This window comes from Pterocles gutturalis, unplaced genomic scaffold (assembly GCF_000699245.1).
Source record: "Pterocles gutturalis isolate BGI_N339 unplaced genomic scaffold, ASM69924v1 scaffold23020, whole genome shotgun sequence".
Taxonomy (NCBI): domain Eukaryota; kingdom Metazoa; phylum Chordata; class Aves; order Pterocliformes; family Pteroclidae; genus Pterocles; species Pterocles gutturalis.
In genome coordinates, this window is record NW_010138858.1 from 1,991 (window position 1) to 24,607 (window position 22,617).

Genomic DNA, 22,617 nt, shown 5'->3' on the forward strand with positions numbered 1-22,617 from the left:
AAGAACTGTAAAGAGAAAGGATTTTTTAATTGTACTTTTAAAATACTTGGATTAGTTTTTAAGATACAAAAAACCTTAATGCCCAGCAATTTATAGAGTGAAAATTTCACTAAGGTCAACATCCAGCCCACTGGAGCCCAGTGTTAAGACAGTGAATCCACCAAAGTCTTGAAAGTGTATCGATAAACTCAAAAAAAAAAAAAAAAAGAAATTTTCTGTGTCTAAGTGACAAAACTGCATATTTGTAATTCATTGCAATCAACTTCAAAAGCATACAATTTTATGTTTTGTAATATATTTAAATGTATGTCTGTGCCATTTGGCTGTAGTGTAACCTGTCAGTGTTGTGCTGTCTTGCAGATAACTTCCTTTTTAGTGATGAAATCATAGCCAATGGATTTCACTCCTGTGATAGTGATGAAGATGACCGAGCCTCACATGCAAGTTCCAGTGATTGGACCCCAAGACCACGTATAGGTAGATACCTATAGAATATTCTTAGATGCTGTTTGCCTTTGAGCAGTTACTTTATTCTTCCAAGTCTTCAAATTATTTCAGTTGCAAAAAAAAAAATTGGCAATTACTGCTTTTGAGCATCTTAGAATTCTTGACTGTATTCTGTATGTTATTTAAGGAGTTTAAAAACTAACCTCTTTAAACTTGCTGTGTTTTGATTAAAATTGTCAATGTCTTTTTTTGTGGAGAAATGGTGCCATGATCCATACTAAAAGCATAAACTCAGACTCACTAAATTGATCAGATTTATGGCATATCTCTGGCCTATTTACTTAACAGTATTAATACTCTTAAGGAACAAGAAGATGGTTCTTGTATGACTTTATCCAGCCTGTAGAGTTCCCTGTCCTAAGTGATGCATCAGGTTGGGAACTATTAGGCTGCCTATGTACTGCATATTAGCAGTAGATAAGTTAAATGTGGCAGTTAGGAACTCAGTAGAAAGTTCTCGCCTTGCACAGAGGCAAGATAACTGCTCAGGTCACTGGTGACTTGTGTGGGACAGGGGCTTCCAGGGTGCAGTGGGGTTGAGACTTGAGCTCTTTTGTCTTACACAGGAGGGGTAGTACCATAGCATTCATTTAGGCAGTGTTGGTAAGAATAGCAGCAAGAAAACACGTTGCGACAACACAATTTTCTACTTAAAATCTGTCCATGGGTTGTCTTTGCTGATCCCTCATTCCATGATCATTGTCGGAACCTTTTGGATAAATATGTGTAAAGATTGTTGTCTTTATATGTCCGGTGACTAGATTTAGTGATAGCTGTTTTAGTCCTCTGAGCCAGTTTAGCTTCTTAAGATTTACGTATTTTTCTTCTACCACTCTTTTCTTGGTTGTTTCTGGAATTATTGATTTGATGGCTTTAGGAGGTCATGTCTGAAATCATTACTGTTAGATGACTGACTAATAGAGCAACAAAGGCCAGTGGATTGATGGGCCTTACTTATCTCTTTAGAGTGATGCTTTATCATATGACCAGCAAATACATGTATGTTTGTTGTCTCTTCAACTCATTACTGTAAATGCCTTACAAAATGTTGGAAAAATATAAGTGAAGCCATAAAATGGGGATACATTGTGAAAATCTTGTTGCTCAATAAGTGCACCTCTAAGAGACACCAAGTTTGCTGTGAACTGGGATTTTTATTAAATCCTTCATGGGTTAATGGTTAACATAAAATAATAATAAATAAGTAAAAAGCCTAGCTGGGCTATCACTTCAGGATTTAGACCAAAACATACCAGGGTTTTGATGAATTAAGCCTTAAATTGGATTAATAAAATCAGAGTAGCAAGCATTAATAAATGGGGTGGTGGTCATAATAATCTGAAATACTGCATTCAATTTTAAATATTTATATTTTTTAAATTTTCTTAGGTCCCTACACTTTTGTTCAGCAGCATCTCATGTTAGGTACAGACCCACGGACAATTCTGAAAGACCTGCTACCAGAAACAATCCCCCCACCCGAACTGGATGATATGACACTGTGGCAAATTGTTATAAACATTCTTTCAGAACCGCCAAAGAGAAAAAAGCGAAAAGACATTAATACTATTGATGACGCTGTGAAACTTTTACAGGAATGCAAAAAAATAATGGTCTTGACTGGAGCTGGGGTACGTATTGCTGCAGTGACAGTGAGAGAATGTATAGAGAGTTAGTTAAATGCTTGTCCAGTGCTTTACAGCACACGGATTATGTGACCCTGGCAACATTCGTAACCAAATAATTGTGTTAGATGGGAAGAGGAGGCACAGCTCTCCATTAGAATGATGCACACTGCAACACTGGAGCTTAAGTTGGAAGTTGCAAGATCTCTCTTCTTGTAAGAAAATATCCTTAAACATTTAAACTCTTAAACAGTTGCTTCCATGCAAAGTAGTTCTGCAATGAGATCACATCTGCCTGTTCCAGAACATTTTCTGTCCTAGTTATTTTTCTCATTTGAAACCAAGATTATAATTTTTTAAACAAAATCTCTGTGGATCTCTTAAAATACCTGATAGAGCCAGAGGGACCAACAGAACAGGTCTTGAAAAGAGAAAAAAGAAAAGGGTTGGGAGGGAGGATTATAAAGAGAGTTGGATTAGTTTTCAGTAGACTGAGTTTTACTTTATATGTGCCACTCTATGATGACACTAAGATTACTCACTGTTTTACCAAAGAACATTTTTAAAGTGTTGTACATTTGCAGCTTTATACCTGTGTACCAGATCCTGATACAAAAGCTAATCACTGAGACAATAAATTTTAGTCTTTATTGACTACTACAATGCTCTGATAAACAATGTTTGTTTATCAAAAGGGGTTTATGCGTCAAAAGTAAGAATCTATTCTGTTAGTGCATTAGCATGTAAAAAAGAAATAAAAATCAACCACTTTGTCCAAGCCTAAGACACAGGATCCACAAATGGTTACGAATCAAATTAATGCAACAGTATTTTAAATTTTTGTTCACTTCTTACGAAACTTCCAGTAGTAAAAGTATGTTCTGGTGTCCTGTTACTGCCTGCGTGGATTGTACTAAAGGGTTCTTTTCCCCAGTTGTCAGACTTTGTTTCTGTGCTACTTCTTGTGATTTGGGATTTGTTATATGGGTTTGCAAAAAGAAAAAAAAAATACAGAGAACCCAAACTGGTTTTGTTGTTAATGTGCCTGAGCACAGTGAGCATACAGCAATGTGGTTTCCCAAATAGTTTATTTCATAGCAAGTCTTTAATAGCCCATTATGTAGTTTTGCTTATTTCAGATTGCAAAAATATATTTCAGGTGTCTGTGTCTTGTGGAATACCTGACTTTAGATCGAGAGATGGCATCTATGCACGCCTTGCTGTAGACTTCCCAGACCTTCCAGATCCTCAAGCGATGTTTGATATTGAATACTTCAGGAAGGACCCCAGGCCATTTTTTAAGTTTGCAAAGGTATGGTTTTCCAACAGTTCTTATCTTGGTCAGTAAAGACAGATAACAATATTAATAGTTTTATATCTGATTTATGCATTTTCTGTTAGCAAAATAGTTTGTCTTTTTTTCTTTTTATAAATAAGAGAGAAAAATGTGTTAATATATTGAATTTACTTAAATAGAGACCTTGTTCAGTGGCATAACAGTTCCCTCCTTGGGCAGGTCTCTGCAGTGTATTGATTTTATATCCTCACTGTTACTTCAGTCATTGTATGCAACCACATATTAGCCTTATTAGAAACATTTAGCAACATTCTCTTTTTAAGCTTATTTTTACTGTTCCTGTTATAAGTTCATTATATATACAACCGTGTATGTATCTAGTCAGTGACTCTAATTTCAGGGAAGATAAATAAAAACTTATTTGAGCAAACCTCAGTAATCTTAGCTGCTGCTATTTTCTCTGAAAAATTAAAGAATATGAGAAACTTCTGGCCAGCACACAAGTAATGTGGAAAGCTACAGTTGAATTTGATGTGCTGTGGCACACTGTTCAGTGTCATACAATCCATGCACATTTTATCACTGCATTTCAGTTAAGAGGAGTAAAGCAGTTTAATGCATTAATAAGTTTGTTGTTTCAGGTTCTGATATAGCTGTCACAAGCATCTGTACATCTTAGAGAATTAAAGCCTTTTTGCAGGGACTGCGTTCACTTAAAAGGGAGAACGTAGCAGGTTTTGGAAAGATATTAGTGATGTTCAACAGTTTAATTTAAAATGCAGGGACTACAGCTCTGAGACAAGAGGGAATTGCAGAAGCTCTAGACATATGTAGAAATAAAAAATAATTGTATTTAGTCTGGAATTTCCTCAGGACAAAAAAAAAATCAAAATGAAAATATAAGAATTACTAAGGGCTTGTGAAAATCAGTCACTATTAATCATGCTCACTCTTTCTTCCATTTGCTTACAATTTATGCTACTGCCCTGTTATGTTTTAAAGATTGGAAAAGAAAGATCAATGCATTCTTCAGCTGCTTAGCTTTCTTTGAAAGCCTCCTATCCAGGCACCGACATATTTTGATGCTCATTAGTATATTCAGTTCCTTGGCTTTTTAATATTTAAAAAAGATTTTTAAAAAGCCACAAAACAGAAACCCGCACAAACAAAAGACCCGCAACCTATTTGAAGCCTGTCTATATGCAGGTTTTACCAGAATAGGCCAAATCCAATTTGGCTGATACTTTTTTACTGAAATGATTTCTCCTACTTCTCCTTTTCTGTCCATCAACTCAGAATATTGATTTCTTATTCCATGAAATCTTAAGTTCCTTTAATTCTAGGGGCAAAGACTGGCAAATAAATTTGCAGAGCTCAGTGGCAGAACATGTCTTGCTTCTTCAGACTAAGATACAAAAGCTGTTAGGAACACATGAATATCTGATTATAATAATGTAATAGGCCAGTCATAATCTAGGTAATAGCACTTTGAGCAATCATTGATTGTTGCGACAGTATAATTCCAAAGACCCATGTAGCTTCAGAATTATGAGTAACTTGAAATATTTTTGTGAAAAACAAATGCTTTCAAAAAGTCTTTTTTGTTTGTTAGTAGTTAGGCTATACGTCAGCTAAAGGCAGAGCTGTCACAAAGATTAATGCAACAGTTCACTGTTGTGCTAGAACTTCTGGTTCAGCTCTAGGTATCTGCTGGTAAAGGTAGGCAGCAGCCTCCTCCTTGCTGGCTTTCTTTTGGCCAGTAACTCTTGTCCTTTTTCTGGAAAAGGCCTGACTTTCCCAGTGGCTGCTCAGTGGTGAGAGAGTGACTGGAGAGCAGAGGGTCTTGAATTCAAGTTCCTCCCCTCAGTAAGTGCTCCTGAGAAAGAGAGGGGTGCTGCTGCTGCTGCCCTCATTGCACAGCAAGCAGAGGTACCACCCGGGGTGGCCAGCTCTGGACAGAGGCTCCTGGTGTCAAGCTTTCAGCTGGGTGCCTCCATTTAAGTTTTCCTTTTGTCAGGCTCCTTGTTTACTGCGAGCAAACATTAAACCATTCTACAAAAGTGCCTACATTTTTTTCCATGTGCTCTTTATATAAACCTACCTCCTCTCCCTGGATCTAATGGGAAGGCTAAGCATCTGTCAGGCAAAGTGGACTTGCTCTACTAAGCCATATGGTTTTAATTTGATGACTGTTGGAACCAGCTAAATTAGCAAAGCTGGTCTGAGTACCACCTGTCTGCCCCCTTATATCCAATGTCATTCTGCTTTCCGGGCTTCCATCCTCTAGGATCAGCTGCTGATAATGCTGATGAGTAAAAACTGCTTATCCCAAACCAAAAGACCAGAATCCAAATTCCTCATGATATTTTTGTCTGTCTGCAGTTAAACGATATATGTCTGTAAAAACAAATACTGAGGTTGACCCAGAGAAAGAAAAAGCTTTCCTATTTCATAATTCTCAAAGCTGAAAAAGACCTAAACTTTTATGCGGTGTGAAGTACAAAATACCAACTTCCACATGGAGCAAGTCATGCTGATGTAATCAGAAGCTCAGCTGTTGAAAGAAGCCTTGGAATAAAGACATGATGTATTCATCTACACTTTCTAATGTACTTCTGCATTCCCTAGGAAATATATCCGGGACAATTTCAGCCATCTCTCTGTCACAAGTTCATAGCGCTGATGGATAAAGAAGGAAAACTACTTCGCAACTACACTCAGAACATAGACACATTGGAACAGGTTGCAGGAATCCAAAGGATAATACAGTGTCATGGTTAGTGGTTTTAGTTTCATTATTCTTATTTTATGCACAGGAATTATTTTTACTGGTGCATGTGACAAGGTAATCGCTATTGGAATGAAGTTTTGGTTTTTTCTTGAATTGGTATCTCTTGGCAACAAATATTTTGCTTTTATAATGTTGAAATTTTTTTTAGGTACCTTAAATATTTAAATCTGAGGTGTTTCAAGTGGAAATCTTTCTTTGAGAAATTATGCCTGATAAACAGTGGTCTTTGTGTACCAGTGAAGATCCATACCCTGTTTGCACAAGTTTAGATCTTAAGTCTTAAAATGTATTTGGTGCTTCTTTATATTCATGTATGAGAACATAGTGTGGAAGTCACGCTTCTTGTAGGTCCCTCTCACTGTCAGTGAAACAGAGTTTAGCTGTTACCCGATTCTTTATTTAGAATATACTCCACTGAAATCTCATAACAGCCTGACACTTCAGTGACTTTACCTCATGTATAAAATATTGTGGATTAATCATCAGTTCAGTTGAACTGAACATCATCTTGTTACACCTTCAGTGTCATTCACATTCTGCAATTATGATACCAAATTAAGTGGAATTTCTTAATTTGTTGCTTCAAGGGCTTTCCATTTCCAGGGACTTGCAAATGCCAAGCTAAAAGGCCAAGGATCCATTTTTAAGGAAAGGACACAGAAAATGAGTTCTTAAAGTGCACATTTGGATCGTTTAGTAGACTGCTGGCAAATAAATTGCTTAAAAGCAGTGCTGGCATGTTTGTAAGGCCTGCCTAATTCCAGCTTTTCCAGGGACCAAACTCACTTGGCATCTTTATCTACAAAGCCTAGCTCAGTGCCAAATTTGTCAATTTTGTTTATTCAAACAGAGCAAGCATGGTGTTCTGTTGTGGTGACTGACCAAACAGCACACAGTATAATCCTACCTGTGCAATAACCCAAATCTAGAGCTAGTTTCCATTGGTACTTAGTGTGCTGTGCAATTTTTTTTTTTTTTTTTTTTGCTTGTCATTCTGTATTAGGTATTTATCTTGAACTCCCTATATGATTGTGGTTTTGCACATCACTGCATGTTCAAGCTTCCATTTTTTCAGCTGCACACTACAGGAATTAGATTTCAGGCCATCTTTAGTGCATGTCTTGTATAAGCTGTCTTTAAATTAAAAAGATTCTTTAAAAACATGCTGTGGACTTGCCAATTTTGAGGCCTTTGGAAATTAGCAAAGGTTGTTGTGAGCACATTGATCTTTATCTGACATACAGTTATGCTGCTCTTTGACAAAAGCTAGTTGACTAATGGTAGTAGCTAAAGAGAAACTGAAACCCGTATGTAAGGGTCCGTACTGCTACATTTATTCTGTCTTTTTCTGTCTAGCTGCGGGAATGGAAAGTTAATCATGGGTGTGCCAAATGACAAGGAACCTTGTAGTGATTTGGGGAGTTCATACATGAACCTTTGAACCCATTTCACACTGCAGACCTATGGTAAACTTGCTGCTATGAAAAGTACTCTATCTTAGATGCATTTTTTGAATTTAAAAAGGCTATTGCATTCAACCAACACATCTGGAATTAGATCATGTTCCTTGCCATTGCTGTAGCGGAAAGATCAGAGGTCATGGCCTGCTGGCTGCACACAGCTCATGCACCGGGCAGCATAACTTCTGGGTTGAGTCCTTCCAATGATGAAAAATAACTCATGTAGCAGAGTTGCAAGTAGGTAGCAACAGATGCCTCAGACAGGATTAGGTCTGCAAGCCTGACAGACATGTTCCTAACACACTGTATAAAGGCCTAAATTATTACTTTAAATTCTAATGAGCAAATAACTGTCATACTTCCTGTAGTCTTTGGAACCCCTCAAGTTCTGGGAGCTGCAGTGCTGAGCAAGCATTTCAGAAGCTGTGCGCTTTCCATGCCAACAGTGATTAGCAGACCTGAACTGCCTGCCAGTGGTTCATAAATGATCTGCTCCAAGTTTTTCTGTGCTTTCACTCTCTTTGTTTTACCCAGATGCAATATCTCCAAAGCATATTTTGGTGTTGTACTTAGCCCCAGAATCCCTTCCTTTAGGAGTGTCAGTATTGGTTCACCGCTGTGAGTAGATTATGAGCAGAAAACATCTTTGGTTTGGGTCGCTTAAAATAATACTCCAGATAAAGTTTTGGTGCCAAAGGTTTTCAGCTGTTGCTAGCTTCTGCAAAGCTTTCAACACCCTAATGGTTACCTTTCTAAAAGTTTCCTTTTGAAGAGAGACTTTTGTACCCCCCTGTACATTACTCAGTGACAGGGCTTTCTTAGTGCCCTCCTATTACCATTAGACATGATAGAGCTCCAGACTTACTGTGAGTGAGACACTCCAGTGCAGGGTCAAAGATCGCCCCCCCCCTTTTTTCTTTAACCTTTGTTTCATAGGAGAAAAACTGTCAATTTTTCTTTTTTCTACCTTTTTCTTCAGCATTCTGTCAACTTGTAGCATTGTTAGTTCCGCAGAAAAAAAAGGCCTTTTAGTCTTATCTCTCCTGGACGTACGTGCACCAAAAGGCCACTCTAGTTTGCCACAGTGACTTCACACTGTATTTTCATGTCTATGTGTTAGCCACTTGATAGGCTTTCCCTTTAGACAGAGAGAGACACAAATGCTCTACCAGACACTCGGGCATCACCTTCAGCTGCTTCAGAAACAGGCCAGTTAGAGCTACCAAGTGGCTGGATGGAGCAACGAACTTAACACCGTCTTGCCAGCTAATAAACATGGTAGCTAAGCTGGGTACCAAGTTCAGAGCAGTATTTCCATGTGAGCAATACAGCTGTAACCTCTCGCCTCTGCTGAAAGGAACAGTACTGCTGTTTAGTTGTCTATAGTGAAGTCTTTACTAATGCATTTTCTCGGTTATTTTGCCCTACAGTTTCTGGAGTTCTTGTGGGTTCATGTTCTGCTGCTGCTGTTTGCAGAGCTGTCGTCACTGCTGTTAGTTGTGTAAAGAGGAAAGGGGAAGGCTGTGTGCTCCCCTCCTTGTATATGCTTGCACAGGTTGGGGGAATAAGAGGACACAATATAACTTGTGTTGACATGCATGTGGTATGTCACTACTCCTAAAACAAGATTCTGCTGACTAGCATCTAGAAGAACTACTTTTAGTACTACAAGTATCTTCTCTTAATTTTACGTTACTTTTTAATGACTGATTTTTAGCACTGCAACATAACAGCCTTTGTGTCAAAACAGCTTGGGCAAAAAGACCAAATCTGAATGACTGAAAGTCCTTATTTCTACCGTGTGGGTTTTTTCCCCCAGGTTCCTTTGCAACAGCTTCCTGCCTGATCTGTAAATACAAAGTTGATTGTGAAGTTGTACGAGGAGATATTTTCAACCAGGTAAAAAATTTACTTTAACTCACTGCAGCTTTCTAGTAAGTAATTCACCCAAAAACCAAAACACTGCCCTTGGATTCCTTAAAAGATCAGCTTATAAAAGGCTACATATCTTTACATATATTTAATAAAAAGTGCCTATCTCTATTTTAGCATTTCCTCTAGTATATGCAAATACTATACTGCAAAAATTAGGTCATGGGAAAAAGCAGAATAAAAGTCCATTTTTAATGGCACCTCCAAGAAAAGTAGAGGTTAAAATGGCAAGTAGAAAGTTGGATTTATCTGTTTTATATTAATCTGAACTCAGTCACACAGAAAAAGCTTTCTTAGCTATTTATAACATTGATTGCTCTTTGAGCATTTACTTACATTAAAAATATGTTTAAACAGTAGAAGATGCATGGAGAAATTGCTAATGGCCGAGCAGCCTCTGACCAAGGAGGAAGATCAAATGAGATGTCAGACATTGCTTTCTACGACTTCCAAACTATTCCATATGCTGAACTCCCCACATCTGGGTTTGAAGTGTCCCAGGGTCGAGGCGGGAGTCAGTTGTGCTCTGTCAGAGCAGGTGAACCTTTGGCTTGGCAATACCCTCTTTGCTCTTCTTCTCCTTCTTTTGAAGGAACAGAGATGGTGATTCTCTCATCAGAAAGGTGTTGTTTATACAAATGGAAGGGGACTGTTTTCCTGGAGACTCATGGCTTTTGTTAAATGCTTACAGTCCACAGTTGCAACTTTACATCCCTTCCATGTTTCTCATCTAAGTCTTTCGGGTGTTACATTTGAAATGGAACTCCATGAAAGCCTTTCAGAAGAGATGTTTGAGTAAAAGCTTTAAGAAATGTGAATCTCATAAGCCTGAAGCTTTGTAACACTGATATATTGAATGTGAAATCTAGTTTACTTTGCTATTAAGAATATTATTTTTGAGAACTTTTTATCTTACAGATATTTGCTGCTCCTTTACCTTCAAAGCTAGCTTGTTGGAGTTTAGGTTTTCTTCCTTCTAAACAACCTTCCTAAGCATGTTGCAATTTTCTGTGTTGATTGTTAATAGTCAGGCCTCCTTTTCCTAAAAAGGCTTTAATCATAAACTTTGGCCCCCCTGCTGGGGGTCCATAGTGGAAGCGTGGGGAAGTGTAGAGAAGCAGCCTGTGGCAACACTTCTGCATAATGAGAACAAAGAGGGTTCTTACTCCTGAGATGAGACTGAAGGAGCATTTTGCACTCAATCTCTCAGCCCTAATCTTAACAGTACTATTGCCAGATGTATTTTTTCCAGGGCCGGCCCTAGCTGTAATACTGAATTATTTTCATAATGCCATATAAATATGGTTATTGCCAAATACAATTTCACACAAGAGATAGAGCTATTGAAAGAAAACATATCTTTCCTCCTTTATGCCTAAAAAAAATTGTTCTGTTTGCCATCATTATCTTTATTCTGTAGCCTGCATTTCTCAAACCAGTGCTATGCAGTTTCTTTTGCTGTTGCCTCTCTAGAATTTGGTTCCTTAGATATCAAAAGAAACCTTTCCTGTACTTACAAAACAACACACTGTCCATTTCAACAGCATGGTTCTCTTAATAAGTCCTCCTTCACAAAAATGGTTTTGGCACCTGGGTCCCAATAAACAGTTCAGTTTCCAGCCTCTGCTGTCCTCTACTACTTGAAAGTTCAGTTATACATGGCCCTAGTACTTAGTTCTCCGTAAAAATACTCTTTTTCCTTTGCTCTGATCCATCCTCTGGTGGTCATAAGAGCTTCACAAGGAAGTGAGTCTGGCTAGCATCTTTCTGACAGGATTTCCTTTCAACATACTATAGACTGAGAATTGTTTGAGATAATCTGTTTAGAAAACTACCAATTTCTTGTTGCTGCTCTGCACTCTTTTGCCACTTCCAGGATAACATGGTAGTTCCCTGTAGCATGATTCTTTCTCTTGGTTGCTGTACACAACCATCCTTCTGGATGGGAAGTAGCAGTTATAAATCACACAGAACTTCAGAGTAAGACAATTGTCAGTCACTTCCAAAAATATCACTTTTACTTGGCTCTTGACTATTTTAGGCAGCTTCAAGAAATACTGAGTGGGTCTCAGTAAGAAAAAGCCCAAGAAATGGAAAACATGCATCACTTCTTCGATATTCTTAACACCATCTTTGCTGATCTTGTTTTTGATATACTGATCACATCAATAGTCAATGAGAAATTCCATTTCTCTTTCCTTAGACAAATATATCAGCAGAGGTGGTGGGGTTTTGGGGGAGTGCTGCTTCTGGAGGGAGAGAGGGCCCTAGGCAATTGAGTGGCCAATTATCTAGCTTTAACTTCTTGGTATCAATTTCAGCTCTGGGAATAGATCTGCCCCCTTACTGATGACCTTTCTGAGGATTAGCAGAGAAGCCGGTGAGTAGTGTAGTGTTGAAACGCATTTATGGGCCCATGACAGTGACTCAGATGGTTTGGATAGGGGACATCAGTGGCTCTACAGAGATCCACTAAGTCATGAGTTATGGGACCTCCTGTGAACAATGATGGAAACAGAGTTAGTATTACTGGGTCTCTTTAAATCAAGAGTTAGAGGTCTTAATTTCATCTTCCTCCTAATACAGAGCAAATTATTTTCCCTCCTTAAGATTCCAACTGAAAGTGCAGGGCACCACTTAAAGTCAGCCAGTTCCTAGTTCTTGTACCATTTTTCTTCTCAGGCATCCGTTCCACCAGGTTTTCTTCAAAGAAGGATTGGATTCTTTGTTCAAAGACTTAAATTTTTGGGAAAGAGCCTTTGATACTAGAGGAAGGCCTTTTACTTGTGATGTTTTCTCTTTTGGAAAGCATTCTCTTTTGTCCTACTGCATCCATGAACTAGTTCAATTTCAATTTTATAAATTCTGTATTTTTTCCATATGTTTCTGTACAAGAGAGAGTTGTTATGCAGTTAAATGTCATTTTGCATATATTTTTATTACAATTGGTAATATACATCTCTACACCTTTACATAGCACTCATTTGCTTGTGATGACTGATACAGGATTGCAGCTACATGTAGCTCTTTATATTTATTCTGGGGTATCGTATTTTAGCACTGCAGCTGAGAAGACTTGAACTATTTGAAAGAAAAATTGCTCAGTAGTAATTGAAGTATTTTCCATATATGTATTGCTCACCTTCTTGCTTTTCCTCTCTCTGAAAAAGTCTTAACAGAAAGAGTTGAAAGAGGTCCCAAAGATCAGAAAATCCTCTGGCTTCAGAAGGATTTGTTCTCCACAAACATAACTCTCATCCACTTTTTTTAGTGAACAAGGATTCTGCTCTGGTTTTGGAGGAACTGGAAAAGTTTAAAATGGAGACCAAAAGTTCTTTCCTATGTTCTTGTCCTGTATGCTTTTTGCTAGCCACCTGCTACAGTGCCACATTGCTTTATGTGTATAACACACATGCCCTTTTGGAGGAGAAGAGAAAGAGAGGTAAAGCTCTAGAATATACTCTTTGATTAGGAAGAGGTTTATATTAGATCCTATAATAGAAACTGACAGCAAAATTTAAGTTTTTACACTGATTAAACCAAGAAAAATATGTTCCTGACAAATAGGAGGTAATTACTCATTGGTGCTGAGCATGACTTCTGGACTTTGGCTTAGTTGTCAGATAATAACTGCATGGTTTCTCCCTTTTGACTTAAGAAAACTCCCTCTTTATTCCTGGTGTAGTTTTATTTCTTCTGTGTAGTTGCTGCAGGCTAGAAGAAATATACTTGTCTGTATATCCACAAAAAAAAGAAATGAGGAAATATCACTGAAACATCCTTGTCTTTTGCCAAAATAAGTCACTGTCACTTGCTAAAATTGGAGGTTTTCAAGGGCGCAGCCTTGAACTGTAGTAAAAGAAGCTGTTCTAATGCAGGTTGTACCGAGATGTCCCAGATGTCCACCTGATGAACCACTCGCAATCATGAAGCCAGACATAGTGTTCTTTGGAGAGAACTTACCTGAGCAGTTCCATCGTGCCATGAAGTATGACAAAAATGAAGTTGATCTCCTTATTGTCATTGGGTCTTCACTGAAAGTAAGACCAGTAGCATTGATTCCAAGTAAGTGACTATCTCTGGTAATACTTTCTTCCAAAAATCTGGATCAAAAAGTGAAATTCTCAGTTACAAGCTCTAAGAAATGCTTTTGGCTTGATTCAGTGAAGAAACTACATTAAGCATGTAGTTTTCTAAGATGACAACTGATTGCCTATGTAAAGCTGTGTGGTGGGCTGACATTGGCTGGACGCTGGGTGCCCAACAAGCTGCTCTATTGCTCCCCCTCTGCAGCTGGACAGGGGTGAGAAAATGTAACAAAAGGCTCGAGGGTCAAGATAAGAACAGGGAGGGATCACTCACCAATTGCCATCACAGGTAATACAGGCATAGAAAAACATCTCTACTAATATATGTTATAGAAAAACGCCCTTCAGGAAGGCTGAGAAAATACAGTGGCAGGTGATTTATTTGCCTACTGAGTGCAAGACTTCATGGTACAAAAGAAATTCTCTTCATGTGTAAGCCCAAGAAGAACATGTGCTTAGCATCTCCTATTAACCAGGAACTGTATGTGTCCATGGCCTTTGTAGTGACATCCTCTGAGCTACACAAGAGGCAGAGCCGAGCGTTTAGGCAGATGTGAAATGCATAAGAACTGGAAAGTTAGGATCCACTGTGCAACCCATTGCTCTTTCTGTGTCCTAGAACTGGATGTCATGAGTTGGTTACCTGAGGAATCAATGCTAGGCTACCAAACTGGTGGGTTTTGGAAGTCTAAATGTCAGAAATGGGTTGAGCAATGCTGTACAGTGTAGATTGTACCTGGAAATATTTTGACCTAATTAAGGGGATGTCATTTACAAGCAGTATATTCTTCAGGTGCACTTAAGTACATGAAATGAATGCACAAAATCAGCTTAATTCTTCTAACAGGTTATAGTACTAATTCTAATAATCTTTTTAACACTTGAGCAAAGATTACTGTAGTCAATATTTCTGTGCATGTTTTCTCAGTAGAACACTTTTTACTGGAAAAAACGGGGAAAAAAGTTTAGGTAGGCTACAGCAGGCACAGGACCTCAAGCTGCTGTTGTTAAATTTGGGATTTGCTTGTCTTTTTCCTGATCTGTTTTGGTCTTGTCTCAAGTGAAGGTATGAAGCTGAGGAATCAAGCTTTCTAATTATATCTCCGCTGAAAGTAAAACTGAAGTGACTACCTTTGAATTATCTTTTCTATCTATAGGTTCCATACCCCATGAAGTGCCTCAAATCTTAATTAATAGGGAACCTTTGCCTCATCTACACTTTGATGTGGAGCTTCTTGGAGACTGTGATGTTATTATTAATGAATTATGTCAAAGGCTAGGTAGTGAATATACAAAACTTTGCTACAACTCAGTAAAACTTTCAGAAATAACAGAAAAGCCTCCACGACCGCACAAGGAGCTCGAAATGCACTCAGCTGAGCTACCACCTACACCTTTAAACATTTCAGAAGACTCTAGTTCACCAGAAAGAATGACTCCACCACATACTTTGGTGGTGTCTTCAGAAGACCTCTCTGAATGTAAGGTAGAAAATTGTGATCCTGCCTCTGAAACTAAAGGGACCTGCACAGAGGAAGAGTTTCAGGACACACAGACATCGTCAGAAAACCCTGAAAATCCTACTAGTGAACTAATGAACTCTGAAACAATGAAGGAAAATGGATCCAACAGTGGAGAAAATAAAGAAAAAAATGAAATTTTGAAGAAGTGCTGGGTAAACAGATCTACAAAAGAACAGATTAGCAAAAGGCTGGATGGTAAGTGTTAATTTATGTCAGTATTTTACATTTTTTGGCCAAGATGTTTATTCTAGACTTAGTTTAAATCAATAAATAAGTTACCCTTGGGATTTGGTGGTTATTTTTGTTCAGACAAGTTTCTACATAACTCATCAGTGCATCATTTATTTCTTTTGGAAAGGCAATAGGAATTTTGTTCTGTAACTCATATAATAAGTTTTATAATTAGTAATTACATACTCCCTAAAAAGATAAAGTTTAGGAGCTTGAAGGTAGGTATCAAAAAATAAATCAATTTCCAACAATTTCAGATGCATTTTCAGAAAAATCAGTTTGATCCTCAGGTGTTCACAAGCTGGTCAGACTAGGTCATAATTTGGTACAGCAGTAGAACTGAAAGATGACAGGAGTTGAAAAGCAAATCTCACAGATGGAGCCACGCACACTTTGAATGAAACTTTAGACTTTCTAAGGAAGCCCTCCAGTTTATAGTTTCTTAACTGATGTAAGGAGTTACCACACTAGAAAATCGGTGTGGATGAAGAACCAGGTACTGAAGTACAGCAAAAGCTGTTCTTAAACTTTGTGAAATACTCAGTGTGGTGGGTTCCAGTTGTGTTACAAATAATGGAAATCTAGCTGTGAATGCATGTACCAATGAAAAAAGCTGCTAAACATTAACACTTAAATGCTGTTTTGTGTCAGAGGGAAGGGGGAGAAGGAATGCTGAGCTTTCCAGTGGAGCGTGTTTTGTGTGTCATAATAAACGCAAATACATCGAAATAAATGTGTTTCTAATGTAATCTGATTTGTCAGTTAAGTTTCACCGTTGAAAATACATATACACAGATACCTTCTAACCAGAAGTCTGCAAGATCGTGTACAAATATTTTATTTCAGACTTTTATTGACTTTTAAAATTCTGTTTCAGGTACTCAGTATCTATTTTTACCACCAAATCGCTATATTTTCCATGGTGCTGAGGTATACTCAGATTCTGAAGATGATATCATGTCTTCTAGCTCTTGCGGGAGTAGTAGTGAAAGTGGTTCATGTCGTAGTCAGAGCTTAGATGTGGAGGATGAGAGTGAGATTGAAGAGTTTTACAATGGCATAGAGGATGAGGATGCTCTGGAAAGGGAAGAGGAACCTGGATTCGGGGAAGATGGAATTGAACAAGATGAATCGGCAGCTGATGAAGCAGCTTATACAAATGAAGCTGCGGGGACTGATCATCCAAGCAACAAGTTGTAAAGCGATCACTGACTGGTTACTTTCCACCAGCATTAGGAGCTTTGGCATGTCAGAATGAATGTTTACGTCTGAATTTAGAGCAACAAAACCATAAGGATATAGTTTATAAACAACTAAAACAGATTTTCATGCTTAGTTTTTTACCTTTTTCAATAAAATTCTATTACTGCGCACTCAACACTAACTCATCTTTTTTTTTGAGGTACTAGAAATATCTAAACAATTGTCACTATGTTCACTTTTAAGTTCATCTGTCTGATCAGGCATCCATGTATATAATGCATATTTTTGCTTAATGAACTTCAGCTTATATTATTTTTAAACAGTTTTGAAAAAGCCATTGGAATGTTAAACTGATATAAAGGGAACAGCTAATTTAGACCAAAGAATGGTATTTTCACACCTCTTGCTTTGTAACAGTTGGGTTTATTTAAAACCTCCTCATGCTTCTGCTAAGCCTTTCATTCTTTCCTAGTCTGTCATTAAACACTGGCATTTTCTAAGACCTACTGTGGCAGCTAATTTTTTGCTTTAACAGTTACTTGGTATGTTTGAGACATACTTAAATGTGAGTAGATAGTGAAATGAAACATGACAGCGAGCACTTGAGAAATGCTATGTTTTTTAGACTGATCAAGAAGTGCTGTGAAAATGCTTAGGTTACTGAGTTTAATACTTCCTGTGGACATGAAGGAAATGTTGACATTGGCTCCTTAGCTATTATAATACTGGCATTTTAAACAAAATGGGTCCCCTATGGTAGACATTTTTCACATTGTATACAGAAGTCAAATATAGCGCAGCTTTGCATTAAAAATAGCATTTGATAAACTGCCAAGGCAATGCTCTGTGGAAGCTAGGCTGAGTTCAGAATAGTGTTTCTACCAGCATGTGAGAGAGTGCAAAAAAAAAAAAAAATCAGCTCTTCCTTTTTATTTATTGATGCAGCAAAACTAGGAGAAACTAACTCAAATATCAAGAGCCTCTGCTTATACTGCTGAGTGGATAAAGCACAGACTAACAATCTAGCCTGGAAGCACACTGTTTTGAGGTCATGCCTCAGGTTGGGCAAATAGTTTTCCACCTGCTAGCTCCACCTTGCATATTAAAAAGCAAAGCAGCTGCTCAACTGATTCCATTGCATATCCAAGTGCTAGGCTGCCTTAAAACTGGATGTTGCAAATTTTCAAGTGTGGATTGTTTCCAAGCCTTTAGAACTATTTTGTAAAATTGCACAGTGCAGTAGTAAGTGAAACAGCATTTTTCTATAAACCACTTTTTTCAACATTGGCCCAAATGAACTCTACAATGTAGATTATTCATATACTTTGTTTTAATATATTTATTGCATTTTGGAAGATGTATAGTAGCTGTTCTTTGAACATAAGATACATCAATTAATAAATACTTAAGAACAGCCTCCTGTATTCATCAGAAAATGTTGGCATGTTGTCTCATTGTCCAAATTTAATATGGCTCTTATTTGGCTACACTAAAGAATGCAATATGTTTAGTTTTAACTTGCATGTCACAATGTATTAGTTTGTGCTATAGGAGATATTTTAAATTGGAATACTTTGTTTTAAATTATTTTTACAGTGAGGATTGTTTTCTGCTCTTTTATATTGTATATAGTGTCTTTTATGTAATCTACTAGCATATGTTTTGTAGAAGACTGTTTAAAATGACTGGCTATCTTCCTGCAACTTTTGAAATACAAAACCAGTGTTTTATACTCTTACACTCTGTTCTAAAGTCTATTAAAATTGTCATTTGATTTCTGGTTTCTGTTGATTTCTGCTTAGGGTGTAAAAACACAACAAAAGATACTCTATAAAAGTCAGGGTACATCCTAGCTAGTGTAAGGTGTTTTACAGTAAATTGCTTTTTTCTGTCTGACCCCTTGTGGGGGGAGGGGGAGAAAGCGCAAATGAAGCTGGTATGAAGTCTTTGGGAAAATGACCTGAAACCACAATGCAACATTGTCCTTCAGAAAACTACTCCTCTCCTTTCAAACCCTGTTATCAACTTTGGATGCATTTGCTACACAAGAGTGTTTATTTCTGCCAGTACTCCAGTGCCTGGCAGCTCTCCCAGCCTTCTTCTCCCCAGCCCAAAGCTTTCTTGGCGTTTGGCACTTGCTTCTTCCAACCCAACCCTCAACAGCCTTGTCCAGGAGAAGGTTCCTGTAAGGAACCCACAGCACACAGGACTTCAGGGCATCTTTTGGCGTCACATACAGAAGTATTTCACTTGTGTTTTGTCTTCACATAGGTAACACTGACAGGCAAAGCCCCTTTCCCTTTGGGGGGCTCTCACCTGCCTGGCACAGCTGCAGCCCAACTGCAGAGAGCCATGGGTGGGTCAGTCCTTGGTTTGTCCCTGGGCTTCCTGGGTGCTGCAGCTGTACCCCCACATACTGCAAAGATGCTCTGGGGTTTAGCCCTCCAGGGTCAGGGCCCAGTTTAGGTGGTGTTCCACTACGTAACACCTTGCTCTATTTTTGATTCCACTGTACTTCTAAACCACCATCCCTCAAATATATGTTACATTTGTGTTAGGCAAAAAAAAAAAAAAAGTTACAAGTGTCACACACTTAAGACATGAAATAAAGTATAAATACTACAATTTTTTTTTTTTTTACACAGATGTTTCTCTATCGATTGCTTATTACTCTGAAAGGACTTGAAAACATTTTTCCTTTAGAATAGAACAGCTGAGCCTTTTTCTACACCTAGATGAAGTTCTGCTTTTTTTCTTTCTTGTATCTTTCCCAATATTCTCTGAACAGAGGAACCAGAAACTACAATGTGCCACCTTGTTCCTCTATTCCGCACACTATCCTTTCCCCGGTCATCTTTAAATACTGTTTAAAACAATCATAAGGCAAATGATGGGGATAGAGAAATGTTTGCTATCACAATCTCAGAAAGGGAGATTACTTATTTTTCTCATAATTTGCATCACTACTCCATGAAAGTGTCTTAGCACTCTTAGTATTTATATTAAATAGACACACCGAGAAAAGCCAAGTACAAGCATGTTTACAACGGTACTATCCCCCAGACCCCTTTCAGCCTATTTTGATGCATTAGAGACAGTAACGACCTTCCACAAGTATTTCAAGTGATGTGAAATAAGTCCATAATTAAAAATCATGTAATAATTTTTTCTTAATAACCATATGTGGGAAAATAACGGAAGATTGGTGAGGAGGATTGTAAACATGCTCAAGTAAGTTGCAGCAGTGGTGTCCAAAAACACATACATCATACTAATTGTTGCTTAGTCTTGCGTGCTTCACAAGTCGAACCTCTGTGCCTACATAACACAGGTCTGTGATAGTCAGAGGCACCTTACAGAAAACGCCTGAGATTCCTGCCCTGCTGTGCGAAAGATCAAAGCACAGCAGAAAACTACGCCTGCAAAAAACCCCAATATACAGGCAAAAGCTGCAGGTTCAAGCTCTCTCTCTAGGAAGATCCGAGCTCCTGCGTGCTTCACAAGTCGAACCTCTGTGCCTACATAACACAGGTCTGTGATAGTCAGAGGCACCTTACAGAAAACGCCTGAGATTCCTGCCCTGCTGTGCGAAAGATCAAAGCACAGCAGAAAACTACGCCTGCAAAAAACCCCAATATACAGGCAAAAGCTGCAGGTTCAAGCTCTCTCTCTAGGAAGATCCGAGCTCCAGCTGCTTCAGGGATTCCCTGGTTTGTGCGGTAACAAGAATAAATTTACTCTTTGCATTTCACCTGTGGTTTTGGGGTTGTTCCTGTGTCCTGCCTGTCAGCTCACACACTGTGTATTCTCTGTAGGTCTATCTTGCATTCAGCAAACGTTTATTTAGTGGTTTTGATTATGGAAAGTACATGATGGTTTTAAATGCATGACAGCAAAGTATCAAAAAACATCACATTTGCAGGGGGTATAAGAGTACAAAATTAAAATGCAACCAGCATTCACAGTCAACCTGAAAAACTTTAAAAAGTGTGAAAAAAGGTAGACAGAGGTCAGTACCTGTGAGTGGGTTAGCCCTTGGCTGGGGGCCAAACCACACACACCCGCTCACACAGTTCCTACCCCCACTCAATGATAGGGGAGAGAATTAAAGGGGTAAATGAAAAAGAGGACTCATGGGTTGAGATAAGGACAATTTAATAACTAAACTACAATAATATTAAAAATAATACTATATACAAATATGCATGATACTCAGTGATACTGCCCCCCACCCCCCGACCCAATGACCAAAGGCTCAGCCTGCCTGTTGCCGGCTAACAATCCCAGAACTACACTCACAATTCCCCAGACAGGGGTGCACCACTCCCAGAGGCACTCACGGAACAGAGATAACAGTCCCAGCGTCCCTGACTGGCCCCAGGTAACGATCCCAGAGAGGAGGAGGAGGGGGGTCGGGGAAGGCCTTGGGAGAGCGATGCGGGGCCAGAAGAGAGGGCTGAAACCAAAAGCCACTGGAACCAGGAAGCAAAGGGCAAAAAAGAGAACGATCTTCCGGGGGTCCTCACCTATATACTGAGCAGGATGTGTATGTTATGGAATAGATTACTGGTCACTCTGGTTCTCAATCTAATAACCGAAGAACGAATCCTGGGCTAGTAGCTGGGCTGTGCCCTCCCAAGCCCCCCCGCTCTGTCTGCAAAGAGCAAAGAGGCTGAACGACCTTGAAGTATCCTAGCAATAATTATAAACGTTCCTGTCTTATCAACTTTTCTCCTGAGCATAAACCCAAAACACAGCCTCTTGCTAACTATTTATGAAGAAGAGGAAAAAAAAAAAAGTTAACTCTCTGCTTAACCCAGGACAGTACCTCAATTCAGTATCTATGCTTAAGTACCAAATCAGAATGGTCCAACCTAAAGGCAGCTGCAATTATTTCCATAATATACTTATCTACAGAGTGACTGGAGAATAAAATCCAGTTCAAAATGCAGAATTTCAGGCTAAAACAACTGGCCCTGTCTATTTAACAATGGGTTCTAAACTAGCTGTAGCTAATCAAGAAAAGTCACAGAGTCCTAACATTACCCTTAGGATAATCACTCTTTGCTCAGCAGTTTTGAGAAGACACACAAGCTGCTAGGGCTTAGTAGCACAAGCAATAACAATATTAATGATAGCGCACAAAGGGAAAAGAGTTGCTGTTTACTCTCCCAATATGAGGCCCAAGGACCACTCAACTGAATATGCAGAAAAGCAGAGACAATGAAGTAAACCATTGCATGCAAACTGTGGAACCCACTGCCATAGGACACTGTGGGAGCTCCAAGTGGCCTCAAAAAGAAATTCACGTGGGACAAGACTACTGAAGCTCCTTGGGAGGATTCCAGTGAAGAGTTTTTTCCTCTCCCTCTGTTCTCCTGTGGACACCCGCACTAGCTCCAGCTAGAGACAGTTTGTACCTCAGAGTAACCCAGTACAGCAGCTCTCAAGTGAAATAGAGTGCTCCTGAGAGCTGTGCTACAGCTATTATTACTGGACCTTTTAAACACCAGACCAAGCAAAGCCTTGTAGGCACACCCCAAGCATACATTTACCTTGCCCTGGAGATGGCAGAAGCAGATACCTGACCACAGATCTTTAAAGGACTCAGTTTCTGAAGAGACACAAACCCAAATGCTCTGTGACAAGACTTGTTTTGACTCTCACAGACCAAGAGACACTCTGCCAGCCCTGCAAACCCCACTTCCCCACAGCCCTCCATCACCATCACCCATCACCTGTGAAAGAGCTGCTGACAAAACAAACTACAAATTAGGTTTAGATTTTATATATTCCTAGAAAAAGAATACATTTTTGAAAACCACAAAACCCCCACAATTCCAAAGTTCTTAAACACAACATAGCTCCACTTACCATCTTTGCAGCAGTGTCAGGAACCGGTGGGAGAAGAACACATTGCAGGCCCAGAGCTCCCAAGTGCTCCCACCACGGGCCATGAG

At 38.8% G+C, this 22,617-nt stretch overlaps 1 protein-coding gene across 1 annotated transcript; it reads left to right on the forward strand.

The window, feature by feature from the left end:
* Positions 1-329: 329 nt before the first annotated feature.
* SIRT1 (sirtuin 1) lies at positions 330-16,827 on the forward strand (the record flags this gene model as incomplete). The annotated part of the gene is made up of 8 exons (XM_010083167.1): positions 330-477; positions 1,897-2,138; positions 3,292-3,444; positions 6,058-6,205; positions 9,500-9,579; positions 13,491-13,677; positions 14,858-15,418; positions 16,332-16,827. Coding segments are annotated over 8 exons (1,842 nt in total), but the record flags the coding sequence as incomplete, so codon positions are not given.
* Positions 16,828-22,617: the final 5,790 nt, after the last annotated feature.